Raw genomic sequence first — 16988 nt, 5'->3', positions numbered from 1 at the left:
TGCTCTTCCTATAGGACGACCGAAGGGTGTGAAAGAGCAGGATGTGTACATCTGTGATTACCGCTTGGACAAGTCGGCCCACCTGTTCTACAAGATCCATCGAAACCGCTACCCAGTCTGCACCAAGCCATACGCCTTCAACCACTTCCCCAAGCGGCTCACGCCCAAACGAGACTTTTCGGTGAGAGTTATGGGGGGCCTGACGGGGTGGGAGGGCTGCGCTGGGATCTGATTTACAAACACTAAAAGATGTCTTAAGAGTGGAGGGAATGTCACAGCCCGGGGCGTCGTAACTCGCTCACAGTGCTCAGGCAGCCTGCGGCACAACCACAGGTGAAGGTGGTTCAAGCAGAATCAAATGAGAAAACCACATCTGCTAATTGCTACCTGCTGGGAGCCGCATCCAAAAGCCTGTTTGTGATTTTGTCTCTAGTGTCAGCTTGTTTAAAACTATGTTTTTGTTTGGCAATTTATGCACCCCCCGCGACCTTAATGAGGATAATGCGGTGTATAGAGAATGGATGGATGGGTGGAATTTATGCCCTATGTAAATTTTAATCCTCTCAGGCTGAGATGATAAGAAGGCTTCAGGCAAATTAGAAAGCAGTTTTCTGGTCAGTGCTCAGTTTCTTAACCCTCGTGTTGTCTTCTGTGTCACATTGACCCATTTTAAAGTGTGAAAATGTGGAAAAAATATGTTTTCACAGTGAAACTTCTGATGTCCACATTTTCAACGTTTTTGGGAAGTTTTTGAACATTCCCCAAAAAATCAACCAAAATCCAGCGAGTCTCGCTGGATTTTGGTTGATTTTTATGTGAATGTTCTTCAAGAAAATATGAGAAATTTTACTGATATACGTGTAATCACTTTAGATATTTTTAGGATTTTTTGGAAAACTTTACTAATTTTTTGAAAATATTTACAAGAATTTTCTGGCCACATTTGTTTTCCTCAAAAGGAAACTTTTGAGGAATTTATGGGATATTTCTGCCTGAATGTTTTGCAAATTTTCTGAAATTTTGGGGAATATTTTTGCTGAATTTGTGGATTTTTTCAGACAAGGAAACAATATTTTTGGTGCCAATAAATGAGGACAACAGCAGGGTTAAGTTCGCTGCAGGTCTTTGTCAGAAAACTTATTTAAATTGAATACTGCGTTTGTTGAGGGTCTTAACTACATGAAACCTAAGCGAGCTTTGACGTTCTTGCAGCCTCATTATGTTCCTGACAACTACAAGAGGAACGGCGGCCGATCGGCTTGGAAAAGCGAACGGCCCAAAGAAGCCGGCGGCTGCGAGGACGACGGTTCTTCCTGCGACCGCGGTGAAGATTTCCCACCTGAGGCGGAAGATGGAAGAGGAGTGGAGGACGACATGGACATGGCTCCAGAGGATCCTGAACTTCTTCCAGCCAAGCCCAGAAGAGCAGAACAGGACAGAGAGGGCGACGAGGATGAAGACGAAGAGGAGGAAGAGGAGGAGGAGGAGGAGGAGGAGGAAGGACAGGAAGCCGAGGAGCGCAAGGAGCTGGAGGACGTTACCACCGAGAGGATAGGGGAGATGCTGGAGCTCCCGTCGTCCTCGGCCTCCTCGCCGCTGCACCACCCGGCGCTGGGAAGAAGGGAGGCTCAGAGGGAACGACTCAACAAGATACTGTTGGATCTGCTGCACAGAACACCCAGCAAGAACGGTGAGGGACCGGGAACAAAGCAGGGGGGTAGGTCCACAGATGAGTGAGGGTTGCTGTGACACATCATTCAACCATATCAGACACACAACACAACACTTCATGACCAGCATTATTTCTAAGTGAATCGGCTTAAAGCTGGGGCAAGAAACTGTCCATCTGATTGAGTGAGTAGGACGAAGTTATTCACGTGTAGGTTGTATTTATGTTGGACTGTATCTTAACAAAATAAATCTAAATGTAGATGAATTTTTAACACTTACACTGAGTGCCTAACCTCCATTTTTAAATGTTAAATGTGGTGATATACAGTACTAGATTTTGTAGAACTCCCGCCTTTTCCTAAAACTATTTTCCCTCCAGTCGTTCTTCATGTCAAATTGACCCGTTTTAAAGTTTTAAAAATGTGGAAAAAATCTATATATTTTCACAGTGAAAACTTTCACATTTTCAAAAAAAATTTTAGGAAATTTTTGAACATTTTTTGGTGGAAAAAACAAATTAAAAAAAATTTAAGAACATTCAGAAAAGAAATCAACCAGAATCCCGTGAATTTTGCTGTCAAATTTGGGGATTTTTTTTATTTAAAGAAATAAAACTTTTGATGGAAACTTTTCAGGAATTTTCTTCCTGAAGATTTTGCAAATTTTTATAAATTTGGGGACATTTTTTCTGAATTTTTGGACTTTTTTCAGACAAGGCAACAACATTTTTTGGTAAGGACAACACAGGGGTTAAAGCACATAACTGATCCAGACAGTTGTATGTGGTGACATGTTCGTTTATTAGCATAAACAAAGGCAAGATTTATTTGGAGTTAACCTAGTGTACACCAAAAACTACAGATCTATGTCTTCTTCATGACGAACCTTTGCACTGAATGCCCTACAGAGAGTGGAAAAGTTAGAAAATATTGGTTTTATATATACGGTGGTGGAAAAAAAACAACATACATTTGTGAAATATTGCTTTAAGAATCACTCTTAGATCTTCAAGTGTAATTTCTTTTAGTACAATCGCAGCCATAATACTAAACAAATCCTTAAAAAGCCATTTAAAACACAACAAAAATAAGAAATTTTGAGTATTGGATCAATTTTGGTAGAATTTAGTTTTGTTAGTTTTTCTTGTAAACAATGAACTAAAAAAAATCATTTGTTTTGTTTGTCTAATGCAGACACAGCGTTTGGAATACATGTTCCCTCACAAATATTTCATGATAATACTTGAGATTGTGTAAAATTTTAGTAATGTCTGCCACTGTGCATATATTTCTGTAGAATTTTGCCCACCAGCCGTTTCAGAGTCCTTCCTAAGGCACCATTTTGCCATCAGAAAGACAAAAACACCTTCACCTACCATACCATTGCTGTTTCTTTGATACATTACCCTCTGTGTCTTCTCCTAACTCCCCGTCTTCCTCTTTCCAGCTATCGATGTCACGTATCTCCTTGAGGAGGGCGCGGGACGGCGGCTACGGCGACGGACTCTCGGGTTTGGCGATTTCGTGGGCAGAAAATAACGTTTCTTCGTGCCTGTCAAGCACACTGCCTTTCTCTATCGCGAGCAAAGGGGCAGAAAATGGAGAGACAGCGAGAAGGGAGACCAGCATTGTCGGCTGTCCAACCATTACGGACCACAATGCGTCCCCGGGGGCCTCTTCCAGTTTACCTCTTCCAAGACTGCCATCTCAAACCTGAGAGGGTGGAGGGGGTTTGGAATCGCTGACTCCAACGGCAATTACAGCTTTTCAAGAGCTCTCAAGGAGCTCGAGGAGAGAGCTGACTTAGACTTCTTGCTTATTTAAGTAGTATCATGCAAAACCTTTTTTTTTTTTTTTTTAATGAACATAGGAGAAATAACCCATGCACTTAAATGCATCGAACATTGCAAACATGGGTAGACGAATTCCACTAGCAAGCATCAGAAATGAAACAAGTGGTACTGAATAGGGACGGATGGAGGGCGGGAGGCTGATGGTTTCAGTCGGTGGGAATGCTGGAGAATTCTTCCCCCTAGTGGGACCTAGCTGCAATGACAAAAAAGTGAGAAAAAGTAACAGACGTGAGGATATCTGCGCCGGGACCGTGGGGGGAAAATGGCATAGGAGAAAGTTGAGCGGCGCGCTCAGAAGCTGCTCTTGAGAACAGAGAGAACGAGGGTGGTGAACTGCACTTTTGGTACCATGGATATTGTGAAGCTCTGTGTAATGTATCTATAATGAAAACACACTAACACTCTCACAGTATTGGATGATGCAGTCTGAAAAAAAAAGCGAGTTAAAAAGTCTATTATCTTTTTCCTGTTATACTGTAGTAACTCATTTAGGAACAGAAGAGGCCTGTGGTGTGTTTGTTTTTAGAGCAAAGGGAGGGGAGGGAGGATTGCGTGTGCGCTTTTGTCAGTCGAAGTGTCTTGATATGATTTTTTTTTTTTTTTTTTGATTTTCTCGTGAGGCAGTCCGCTTCGCCCCTCTTTTTTGAAGTAACATGATTCACCAGCTTAACTAAATCAGGCGTGGCGGGGGGACACCGGCTTCAACCGTAACGCCTTACGCAGCCGTGCTCTCCGGCTGCCTTGCGTGCGAGCGTGTGCGTGTCGCGTGCTCACCTGTCGTGTGTCTGCGCTCTGCCAGATTTCGTGAAAAATATAACCTTTTTAAAAAAAAACGAAAAAAAAATTAAGGGCTCGATGGCAATTAACAGTTTTAAGAAAACTATGGAAAACAATTAACATGAAATGTATCGTGATGGTCATATTTTCTTATATTCTGTGAGGCGGGTGGGGCGTATATACTGTATATCGGGAGGGGGAGGGGCTTGAGATCTCTTTTTTCTTTTCTTTTTTGTCTTCAGACTATGTTCCTGGTTGCCATGGAGAATGTTTTAAAAAGAAATTGTGATATTTGATGAGATTTCTTTGTTTTGTTCCCCCCCCCCCCCCCCCCCCCGAATGCCTCTGCTTAAAAGGGACAGCCTGCAATGTCCCACAGTGCGGTAAACTGACAGAGATGAGGATGAGACACTGACGGAGGGGAGAGAGGGAACGGGAAGCTGTACAGTGCCAAGTTATGTAAATATACACACTTTACATTGAGGAGTGTCTCCAAAAGCAATATCTTGAAAAATGGATTTTGTTTATTATTGTACTGTACAGGACTCAGCCCTAAATGTATTATGATTATTATTATTATAATGATGATAATATTAAAATTTCTTCCGTTTGTATTACTATAATGAAGACACTTAAGCTCGGAGGAAAAATGATTTTTTTAATGTCCAGAAAATCTCACCGTAACTGTCCCGACGACATAAAAACTTCAGCTGAGTTTTCGTTGCCTATAAATGAAATTCATCTATGTACTGCATGAGCGAGAAGAATGTCAAACGGACACAGAAGGCATTGGGACGCGACAGTGACTCAGCAGCGACACGTTCGTCACTGAATATTGTTAATAATATTACTTTTTAAGGAGAAACGTACTCCTTGTTTTTTGCTGCAAAGTGTTGAACACTAAAAAAACAAACCAACATAAAAATGTTATGATATTTTTAAAAGCGGCGACAGAAACGAAAGTAAAGCTGTCAGCCCGATATCATGTTATTATTTTTTGTTTTTTCTTTCAAATAGGAAATGGTTCCGTTTTGTGATAGCGGTCATTGTATGATGCTTGTACTTGTATTTGTGTGTTTTTGTGTGATTCGTTTAGTTATTTTTAGACAATCACAAAATAAGATGCAAGCATTGTAAATGGCAGACTGGCGGACGTTTTGTGATGTGTACAGTTTGTCAAAAAAACTTCTTCCACTCGTTAAAAGTTTGTAATTATGATTCTTAAGTCATGAAAAATGCTGTTGGTTTTTACTTTTTGTTTTATATTTGTTTTTTTTGTTTGTTTGTTTTTTTAATAAAAAGCACTACATTATTGTGAATATACTTCATGGTTTTCTGCTTTGAAAAACTGTCGATGCTTCACATAAATACAAAAATGTAGCAACATATTGTAGTAGATTATCAGTTTATCATATTTTATAATTATTATAAATGACAGTCTAATTATTTATTATTAGATAATTATTATAAATCATATTATTACAATATAAAATTATATATATAATACAGCTATTTTATTATTATACATTCTTTATTATAATTTTTATCTTTATAAATTATTAATTATGATTAGGCTGTGGATAGATTTATTTATTTTTGTCTCAGTTTTTTTTCCAATATTGAACTTCAGGGCTAATACAGATGAGCTATGACTATAGACTGTGTAGTAAAAAAAAAATGTATTGCTACTATAAATAATAATAGAATTATTATATTATGATAAATTATTATATTAGAATATAAGCATATATGTATAAAAATATATAGCTATTTTATTATCTTACAGATGATATATTTATATTTCTCAATTATTAACTATGATTAGGCTGTGGATAGATTTATTTTTTGTCAACCGATGCGCTATGATTATTTTTTCCTATTTATTTTAAATATTTTATTATGAAACTTAATGGGTGGACATGCCTGACAAACTCCTGCATTTTTTCTCCTGGACTATTTAAAGTCTGAGCCGTCCAAATTACTATTAAATACAAATTATGAAAAGGCACTCTTTTATGATCATAGCTGTAAATAATAACTGATAAGCAGAGAAAGGCAGTGGGATGATCTTTCCTTGTCTGCCTGTCATTTTATATTAACTTTACTCTTTATTAACCTGAGAAAAAAATGTGAAAATAGTGCTATTATTAAGTTAAAATCTAAATACTGCTGGATCGGCTGAACCGTCCAGTGTTTCCAGATCTCTTTTTCTCAGCAAATCTTATTAATGTCAGTTTTCACACATACTGATAAGAATGCAAAATCTCGCGATAACTCACAGACTGAGCTGTGACTTAGTTACCATAGTGACGTGGCTGACGCCCGGCCGATGTTAACCTCGTTCAACTTCTGTCTTGTGTTTAATTATTCAGCTCCCTCACTACATTTCGACTTCAGGACGCAGAAAATGTCCCCAAAGAGACACTCAAAAGAGAAAACAAACGCAGAGGATGAAGCCTCGAAAACGGGTATGTTTAAGTTTTACAGCAGAGTTTGTAAGCTAGCAAACCGTTTATTTGTTATCCACTAGTTAGCTGTCGTTTATTTCACCGTTTTTTCATCTAGCTAACGTTTAATTATTATGAAGCTGTACCAAATATTTTAATGTTATAGCTGCTTTAGATAGAGCTCTTTTGAGCTACTTGACTTGTTGCTGTACAGCTATAATTCTATAACAGCATCGTATTTTGTTAATTGGAATTTTATTAAGCTTAGCATAGTTACAGTACACAGCCAATTTGCTAAACTAAAATATACAACTTTCATTCTCATAAAATCAGTACACTGCAGACATGGAAGTACAGTAAGTCTCATTCTGTGTCTTGTATGTTCAATTTTAATGTGCCTGTCAGATAAATCTGGATTAAAAACTACAATATGTCTTCCTTAAATGAAATGTAGACTGCATAAAGGAAATAAAGCATAAGTAAAGCATCTTAAAATTTTATATAAGTCCAGTAGGGTCAATTTATAATTGAGGGACTTTTGTAGTCATGTTATATTCATTATGGTCATGTATTTACAAATTCCATAATTATTTATTATGGAAGCAATCATGTATTAATACAAAAATGACTGGATATCAGTAATATCAATAATAAAATGAGCTTATTCAGAAATCGTTTTGATTGTGTTCTTTTTATTAAATTGAGATAATCAGGACAGATATTTCTTTTTTGCCAATGTATCAAATTTTATATGGAAAATAAATAATTGCATCCCTTTCAACTAAGTCCCCATTACAAAAACAAGCAGGAAGTGTGTTAATTCCAGATCACATGACCTGCTCCACATGATGTCATTTCCTCCTGAAGAAAAGACTGGACAGACTCCAAGGCTTTCTGACTTATTTAATATAAAGCAGTCAACAGGTTTATTACAATATCTTTATGAATAACTTTCAATTTCAATTCTACTTAATTGTATATATAATCTTTAGAAGACTCACAAACTCTATTGCATGTCTCGTTACTATGAGATACAGTTGTTTATATTTTATGAAGTTTTAATAAGAAAAGTTTCCATCTGCATCCTGAAAAGAGAAATAATCTCTGAAATATTCACTAATTGCAGAAGTGCACTGCAGTAACCCAGCATGCACCGGGAAAATACATTATTACAGTCAACAGGGAAAACTGGATGTTAGCTGATGCTTTCGAAGTGAACTATAATTGATGCTGAAATTTCATCACAGTCCCCAGTAACCCAGTTACTGGTTATTTTGTTACCACTACGGCAGGTTTGGTTCTGGGTTTCATGCTCATTGCGTACTTGACCGCTGGCCGTTCTGTTGTTCTACAGGTCAGACTCCAAATGAAACATTGCCCGTGCAGACCTTCGGTGGGTAACATTATCTCGCTGTTTTCCTGACTTGGGTCGTGATGACACGGGTTGAGGTTTGTCTGGTCAGTCTCCTAAATCCCGCTCTTCTACAGATGAATATCAGTGCTCAGGAAATGTGGAGGCTGACTTCCCCAGGCTTTGTGCTCTTCTGGATGTGAAGGATATCCCAACTGTCTACACCAAACGCCTAACAGCCTCAGGGCAGAATACAGGTGGTGTTGCATATTTTACAGTTAAACTTCTCTTTCTGTAGAAATCACAACAAACCAAAGACAATTAAAAAGCAATAAAGATCTAAGCGTACTTCTTCTGTATGGATCATAAATGTGAATGCACAGTAATTGTCCTTATAGCAACCAATAATGTAACAATGGCTAGTAATTTAATAATTTGGGCTATTTTAAATGTCATAAGGCCAATAATAGGTTCGGATTAGAGTCAGAGTTAGACAGAAAATGACTGTTCCATTAGTATTATGAAGCTCTACAAGGTCTAAGCTTGTTATTTGGCAAAGGACAACCGAAGGGTACTTCTCAGTAATGCAGCTTTTGTGCAGTACAAAGTTAAGGACATTTACAGGAAGAAATAATGTCAATTACAACCATAATTAAGGAGAGCGAGAGCTACATGGGATGTATCCTTGATGAATGAATATGACCACTATGCCGTCCACTATCCCTGTTTTTAATGAGCAAACTGCAGAAAAACTGCAAAAAAGTCTTTTTTTTTCAAGAAATGTAGTCCTATATGTGTATTATTACATTATCAGCTACAATTAAAACACACAGATGAGACTAAAAAAAACCTAAACTCGACAAAGTTTAAAAAATAGAAATATTTAGATTAATTTTACTGCACATGCGCTGTGAGGACATACTTTATACTACATTGTATTATTTTCTGATGTAAAAAGTTTATTTCTTGGTAGGAAATGTGAATGATATATATATAAACATGAACATGAAACATGATTAATCTGATTAAAATTTGTAATCGTTTGGCAGCACTACTTATTACATTATTGGCAAGTTATTACCTTATTGGAATTATTGCATTTGAAATGGCCAAATTTATTGCATTATTGGAAGTAATTATGTTATTGGTTGCTACAGTCCTTTTCATGATCTCAGCTTCTATTTACTGACAGTTCTGATACTTTACTTCCAGAAGACAACCAGTCACTAACACGTGCTGCACCTTTCTGGTCAAAGCCATGTCTTAAAGTGGAAGTGGATAACAGAGACCGCCTCGGTGCCAAGAGCATGAAGATTTCTGGTAAGAGGAAGAACGGCAATGTTCATAACTCTATTTTCCTTTGGTTGGCATTCAAATTTTTCACTTTTTAAAGTCTCAGTTATGTTTGTGAGCAGAGTCCAACCAATTTTACTCACCTATTATCATGTCATTTAGTATTTATCTTTAAAATGTCTGGTAATCAAACTCATTCACAGGGTGGAAGGTGACCGAGCAGATTTTCCGAGTGCTGCAGAAGATGCTTCCCTCCGTGATCCAGCTACAGAGCCTTCGGTGAGTAATGAGCTACTGGGGAGCGGCGCACTCTTGTTACAGCGAACGGGGTTACAGCTGTCACTGTTTTGTTCTACTTTGTTTGTGTAATCTTGTCCACTGTGCTGCAGGTTTTGGCAGGCCGGACTGACAGATCAAATGCTAATCTCCCTCGTGAACACAATATCTCTGTGCACCAGCCTCAAGTGAGTGGATTCTGCTGTCAGTCTTTGTTTCACCGCTCCCTGCATCACAATAAGTCCAAATGCATCTGGGTTGGAGGATGGGAACATGCAGTGCTGTGAAAAACTGGTTTTGATCAATGTCTTCGTTATTGTGGAATCATGTCCACTGACCCTAACTGAGGCTAATGAGGCCTGCAGTTCTTTGGATGTTCGTCTGGGTTCTTTTGTGACATCCTGGTTAAGATGTTGGAGAAGTTTTCGTAGGCTGGCCACTTCTGGGAAGGTTCACCACTGTTCCTAGTTTCTCCATGTGGCTGAATTAAAACTATTCTGCAGAGAAGAGTGGGCCAGAATTGCTCCATGGTGACATACAGTCATGGAAAAAATGATTAGACCACCCTTGTTTTCTTCAATTTTTTGTTCATTTTAATGACTGGTACAACTAAAGGTTCATTTGTTTGGACAAATATAATGATAACAACAAAAATAGCTCATAAGAGTTTAATTTCAGAGCTGATATCAGACATTTTCCATGGTTTTCTTGATAAAAACTAAAATCACTTCAGTTCTTCCATCAATAGCTATGGCATTGTGCTGCCAAAAACAGCTTTTAGGATTCCATGTTTTCTTTTCTGTCTGTTTTAGTCCCATGACTTTGACACTCCTGCTCCACAGGTTTTCAGTTGGTTTTCAGTTTCTGGTGATTGAGCAGCCAAGGCATGGTTCCAATGTTCTGGTTCTCCATCCAGGCTTTAACTGACTGTATGACATGAAATGGCCTCTTATATACAGTGGGAATACAATGAAGCTGAAGCATGTCACATAGGACATAAAGTATGATGGAATCAGCTGCATTTTTGTCATGTTCATTGTGTTCTTCAGGGTCATATAACTTCAGTGGTACTAGGCATTAAAATTAACAAGAAATTGAAGAAAACAAGGGTGGTCTAATCATTTTTCCATGACTCTAGAATACTAATCACAAGCTAGTACAAACATTTAGCTGCAGTTGCTGCCAAGGGTGGCCCCACCAGTTATTAGTTCTTACTTTTTCACAGGGGTGATGTAGGCTTGTTTTACTAGTTTGATGATCTGGAACATTTTAGTGATAGACATCAGGCACATTTTTTATTTACAGCATTGTATACTCGAGTTCAAGTCAGAACAGGTTGCACAGAAAATCTTGCTTCCTGTAAAATGTTATTTGCTGATCTGTTGCCTCTGTTTTTGTATTCTGTTAGGGCTGTGACACTGGAGGGCAACGTTCTCCCGGAGCAGAGCTACCACCTTCTCCTCTCTGAAGACAGCCTGTGAGCCACCGAGCACAAAACATGTTCAAATGACAAACCCTGATTATGCATTCACGCCATGCTGCATACAGAAATAGAGGCAGAAAAGTGTCCAGTTCATGTCGTGTGTTTCTTTGGTCCAGCCTCACCCACTTGTCGCTGAGAAATAATCGGATAGGAGATGAAGGCGCTCGTCTGATTGGCTCGGCTCTCTCGACAAGCCGGTCTGCTAACAAGAACCTCCTGTCACTCAACCTGGCCTTCAATTCTATTGGTGATGCAGGAGCCGCACATATCGCACAGGTAGACCCACAGCTGACTCAATATATCCCACCATACACTCCCCTCAATAGCGATGGGAAGCTTGGCTCTTTCAACCCCTTGTCGCCTATTGTCGCGAATTCTCATCACACCACTTTCATTCACACTGCAGCCCAGATAGCATATACATTCCCTCAATCTGGTTTGTACATATTCAATTCGTACCTCGGACTCTTTTGCAAGCTCTGGCTTCTCATAGGCCCGGTCAGAGTGGGACCTAATTATTATATGTCTGTTATTATTATTATATTTGCCCTATCTGTAATAGACAAAGTAACAATCTTCACTTAATTTAGCATCAGCTGGAAAGCAAAAACCCAAATAATTTGATTTTTTATATAGTTGTAAATAAATTCAGGTGTCAAGGGGTTAAAAAAGAGCCCGTTCCTTCCTGGCTCCCAAAGAAGAGCCGGCTCATTCAGCTCCCAAAAGGCGTCTAATTTAGTATCATTTGTAGCCTCATATTTTAGCCTACCATGGCAAATATGAATGGTTTGTGTTTTGATAAATTCTTTTGCATTCAGTGTTTTTATGAGAAGCCTCATAATTGCCTCATTTTGTTCTTTTGCACAGAAAACAAATGAACAAAACACTGCTTAGAAACCCACAGAACAGAAACAGAACTGAACCCAGTATTCAAACAGTGTAAATGTCCTCAGTGCAGGTTCAGAAGAATGAGATGCTTGAGCCTGGATGGGCTGAAAAAAGTTCTCCAAATGTCTAAAAAAATTTGCTAAACCTTCTGGAAGAAAATTTCAATAATTCCTTAAAAGTTTCTGTTAAAAGTTTTATTTTAAAATATCCCCCAAATTTGGCAAGAAAATTCTTGTAAATATTTTCAAAAAATCCTATAAATATCTAAAATGATTACATATATATCAGTAAAACTTCTAATGTTTTCTTTAAGAACATTCACCAAAAAAATCAACCAAAATCCAGCGAATTTCGCTGGATTTTGGTTGATTTTTTTTTTGGTGAATGTTCTTAAAGAAACATTTTTTTAACATCTCTTTTTTTCTCTCACCAAAAATGTTAAAAGATTTCCCAAAAATGCTGAAAATGTCGACGTTTTCACTGTGAAAATAAGTTTTTTTTACCCACATTTTCGAACTTTAAAACGGTTCAATTTGGACCCGCAGAACGACGCGAGGGTTAAAGCCGATTGTGATTCTGATCTGCTCTTAGAGCCACATCTTTTGACACATCCCTACCCCTCATCGGTGCTGAGGTGTTGTCCATCCTGTTATCCTCTCAGGGCCTGCGGTTGAATCGTGCGTTGCTGTTTCTCTCGCTGTCCAACAATCGGATTGGCGACTCAGGAGCTGCTCATCTGGCCACGGTATCCGTTTACATCAAAGACTTTAACTCACAGATAATGCATTTAAATTAGTGGTTAAGCTGTTTTAAATCACATTCTGCTTCTTGCGTTATGTTGCGTAATTAAATAACCTTCCACTGCATGTTGCTTCCGTTTTCAGGTACTCAGGGAGTTCGCTTTGACTCACGAAGAAGTGGTGGAGAGGAGGAAGCTGCTGCTGCAAAGAACTCAGTCTGTAAGTGTGATGTTGTCCAACTTTAATACCAACATTAAAACTAATCCTCATCCTGAACGTCAAAGTGTTCAAAAGTTTTTTATTCTTATGGATATTCTGCTGTTTCGCAGACTTTTAATCGGTCTGATTCTGACCAATCGTCCACTGAGCAGCTCGCCTCAGTACGCTGCAGCACTTCAATGAGCAAAGGGGAGAGCAAAGGCAAAAAAAAGGTAGCGCTAACACCAACAAGTCAATCTATGGTGCCACTGCAACTAGCTGTAAACCTGTGGATTCTCATGATGTCTGTTAACTCACAGGAAGCCTCGAAAAAGGAGAAAAAATCAGCAGGCAACAAAGAAAACCACAAATCTAGCAAGAAATGTAAGTGCCTCTGTCACAGATAAACACTTGCTCTTTATCCTCTGACAGCAGCTTTGTTTATCTTTTCCCTGCCGTCTCTTTGAATCTCCTCTAGCCTCAGATGCAAAGACGCATCAAGGTAAAGGAGGGAAGCAGAGAGAGAAACACCTCTCTGCAAACGAGGTACCACAAACATGAATCTGTGTAGCAGGCAGCATATCAATATAAACATGTACAATACAGGATATAATTTAACATGTGTTACTTTCTCTGCAGGATAAAGCAGGTTTTTCCCAGAGTGAGGTTGGTTTGATGCAGTATTTTGTGCAGAAAGATGCTCTGGATGCTGATTTTGAACACGCGTTTCTCTGAGAGCAGGCTGAGTCGATGGAGGCGGTGAACCCTCTGCTGGACAAGTCGGTGCATCACAGCGACGGACAGCTCTTCCTGCCTGGAAACACCACTCTCTCCTCCCTCAACCTGGCAGGTCAGCAGCTCTGCTTGAAAGAAAAAATCTGTGTGCCACTACGGATAGGTCTGACAGGGGGAGTATATTAAAACGTAGTGTGCCTGTTGCTCAGATGTGGTCTTTGGGGGATTTCCTGTCATATTTTTCTGAATCTGTGCACTAAGGCTGCCAGGTAAGGTTTTAAGGTTATATGTGCTGAATTATACTTTTATGGGTCATTGTTCTTCATATGGCTAAGATAAAACCACTTAATATACAATATCTGCAGTTTTCACTTGTCGCCATAGCAACTGTAAATATTCACAAAGGAGCCAAGGGAATTAAAACACACAATAATGAAGATAAAACATATGTAACATCAAATGAGTGATGTTTATAGTTAATAGGCTTGTTCTAGTTAGTAATTATTGCAATTAGCTTCATTTGTAATGTTGAATTATTGAAATTTTTTGGGTTTATTTACTGTTTTCTGAGACTGTAGATCACAGAATGAGATTTAATACATTGTAATATATCAGAATTATGAAGTGTCACTACTTCACTATATCACAATATTATGTTGTCAGTATCTCAAATGTAAGCATTTTGGGAATATGTTGTGATTTTGGGATATTCTGATTTTGATATATGATGATTGTTGCATATTGACTAATAAATCTATTCTATTCTAGTCTATGTTCTTAGCCAGATCAGTTGGCAGATACACAAGAAAACATCAGTGAAGTCACTGCAGACCAGCAAAGTTTCTTTCTTTGTTCTTTCATGTACAAATAAAATTTCCTGCCTTTTCTCAAAATACGTTCATCCTGAGTGAATCTGTGTTGAGTGCTTCGTTCTTAACCGCATCTTACAGTGAGAGCTGGTGACACTCTTTCACTTGCCATGGATTCATATGCCATTACTTTTCTGTCTTACCTTTCCTGTAGTTTGTGGGGTTTTTTTTGCCTCTTTTCTCTCTATTAAGCATCTGTTTATATGCTTTCTGCAGGTATCCTCAGCTCCTGTACGACCTGCTTCTAATCTGCAGTTAGTGTCTTAATCAACATGCCCAGTGTTCATCGTTGTTTTGTTTTCTGTTTCTCATCTGTTCTTTGATTCCTCCCTTTCCCCCTCACCCTAACCGGCTGAATCAGGCTCTCTAAGTCTGGATCTGTTGCAGATTTCTTCCTGTTCAAGGTTTTCTGTCCTTGCTGAAGTGTTTGCTCAGAGGGAATCATTGTTTTCTCTCTCTGATGTAACATTCTAACGTCTTTAATTTACTGTGAGAGCTGCACTGAGACGACTCGTGTTGCAAATTGGTGTTATACAAATAAAACTGTGTTTAATTTAATTACTACATTAAACAATAGCACTGCTTTACTGTCATTTCCTGACAAATCGGATGCATAATAACGTAAAAATGCTTTATTACTTACAGGTCAATCTTGGTCCATGAAACGGTTATTTCTTAATTTGCTCTGTGCAAGCCGGTTGGTAATTAGCAGTCACTTCTCTCAAGGCTCTGTGCTAAGGAAATAATGAAACCTTAAAGGACTCTTGAAGGATTAAATACATAATTATGTCGTCTGTGTGCAGGAAACAGAATTACAGAGAAGTCGCTGCCTTTGTTTGTGGCTTCGCTGGAGGCGCAGGGTGAAGGAGGAGGCCTGCTGCGTCTCTGTCTGCAGGTATTTGGACTCAACCCACCGACTCTGTGTTTGTATCGTAACATAAACTGCATCGAAATGATTAAATCGTTAAAATAATTCACTGCCACTGTCATTACATGTGGTTATCTCCAATCGATTCAACATTTTATGGAGTCATTATTTACTGTAAATGATTTTGCTTTATTGCAGCCTGGACATCTTTCCTCCCTCTAATATGCAGATTTTATATTTATCCCTTCACTTATTAAGCATTAAAGTGGATTTTGTGCCAGCATCAAGTCAACTAAATGCTTACTTAGTTCTATAGTGCTTTACTTACATCCACTGGAGAAAAATATTTTAGATTAGTCCATTAGCCATTATGTTTAAGTGATTTGCCTCATGCACATGAATTTTTAATGAAACCTACTGCGTTAATGGGCTTATGATTTCTGATGTCTCTATCACAGAGAAACCTCTTCCCACCAGAGTGTGAGTGTTACATGAAGATAAAGGAGCTGATGCACTGACAGCTCGGAGCCGACAGAAGAGGAGGGACGGGAGGCTTCACGCTGAGCCTTCTTTTGTTATACTGCAATATTTTTTTTCCCTTCGGTTGTTTTTGTTTCGTAACACGTCAGATGAAGACGCTGGGGAACGAACAACATCATTCTCGTGGTGCATAAACAGTGTGGCACATTAAAGTCCACATGCTTCGCCCGGGGCAGCCAATTAGAACCGAGCCTACAGATCCATTTTACTACTTTATATCACTCAAGGTTGGAATTTAAACCAAGGACAAACACTCAGAACAGCCGAATGCAAAATACTAAATACAAAGGAGCCGTTGCTACAGCATCCCACAGTTACCAACCATGAAACACTCACTGATTTATTGAGTAAATTCATCAGTTTTTGACATTTGGCTGTTTTTTCTAACCCTTAATGAATAAACAAGCCTAAGAGCCTGCTAAATAATGATTGAGTACCAAAAAACTCATTTTTTAATGTCTGTAAGTCTATAAACTGACAGTTTTTTTTGGTCTCGATGTGATGATTCTCATGTCAATTCCAGCGTAAAAGATGGGTGAAAAGATTCACTTTGTTTAGCTCTCCTAGACCTCTGCAGCTTCAAAGCACTGGCTAAATTTTAGAATTTATTCTGATAGATTACAGTGACCTACACTTCTTTTAAAGTACATGATGACATGGGAATATTTTATTAACACAAAAAAAAACTGAGGACAGAGTAAGACTGCTGCTCGAGTCCTTTAAGTGCCACCAGGGGGCCCCAAAGGGAGTTAGAATGTGAACCAACTGGTTTAACTGTGGAAATGTGCATGCTTAAAAACAGCGGTGGTGATGAACTAAGTATTTAAGTCCAATTTTAAGGTACTAAAGTATTTCCTTTTTATCCTACTTTTTGCTTCCACTCCACTACACAAGATGAAGCTTTTACATATTGGGTGCTTTGATAAGCTTTAAAATATAACACATAGTTAAAGATTAAAACTGTGTTTTTAACCTTTTTGAATTCCTCCAAAAGAGTGTG

General features: G+C 38.5%; 2 protein-coding genes across 4 annotated transcripts in view; both read left to right on the top strand.

Moving 5' to 3' along the window:
- The window catches only part of ash1l (ash1 (absent, small, or homeotic)-like (Drosophila)), a 32974-nt gene extending 27355 nt beyond the window's left edge, over positions 1-5619 (top strand). For 2 of the 3 annotated variants that reach the window (XM_022200112.2, XM_051955090.1), the window contains exons 25-27: positions 15-181; positions 1213-1717; positions 3118-5619. In XM_022200112.2, coding sequence (XP_022055804.2) covers positions 15-181; positions 1213-1717; positions 3118-3209 — 764 coding nt within the window. In that variant the 3' untranslated portion in view covers positions 3210-5619. The remainder of the gene's footprint in view (positions 1-14; positions 182-1212; positions 1718-3117) is intronic. The other variant, XM_022200113.2, reaches the window with a different exon arrangement.
- A 396-nt stretch (positions 5620-6015) lies between these two features.
- On the top strand, positions 6016-16417 carry lrrc71 (leucine rich repeat containing 71). The gene is made up of 17 exons (XM_022200115.2): positions 6016-6768; positions 8102-8140; positions 8236-8355; positions 9311-9418; positions 9595-9670; positions 9781-9855; positions 11076-11144; positions 11267-11426; positions 12700-12783; positions 12923-12997; positions 13108-13209; positions 13297-13360; positions 13455-13522; positions 13616-13642; positions 13718-13826; positions 15384-15475; positions 15907-16417. The coding sequence occupies exons 1-17, from the start codon at positions 6630-6632 to the stop codon at positions 15964-15966; spliced, it is 1467 nt and encodes a 488-aa protein (XP_022055807.2). The 5' UTR covers positions 6016-6629; the 3' UTR covers positions 15967-16417.
- Positions 16418-16988: the final 571 nt, after the last annotated feature.

Source organism: Acanthochromis polyacanthus, chromosome 11 (assembly GCF_021347895.1).
Source record: "Acanthochromis polyacanthus isolate Apoly-LR-REF ecotype Palm Island chromosome 11, KAUST_Apoly_ChrSc, whole genome shotgun sequence".
Lineage (NCBI taxonomy): Eukaryota > Metazoa > Chordata > Actinopteri > Pomacentridae > Acanthochromis > Acanthochromis polyacanthus.
Note: the sequence above shows the minus strand (reverse complement) of the source record. Positions and strands in the feature narration are given on the sequence as shown.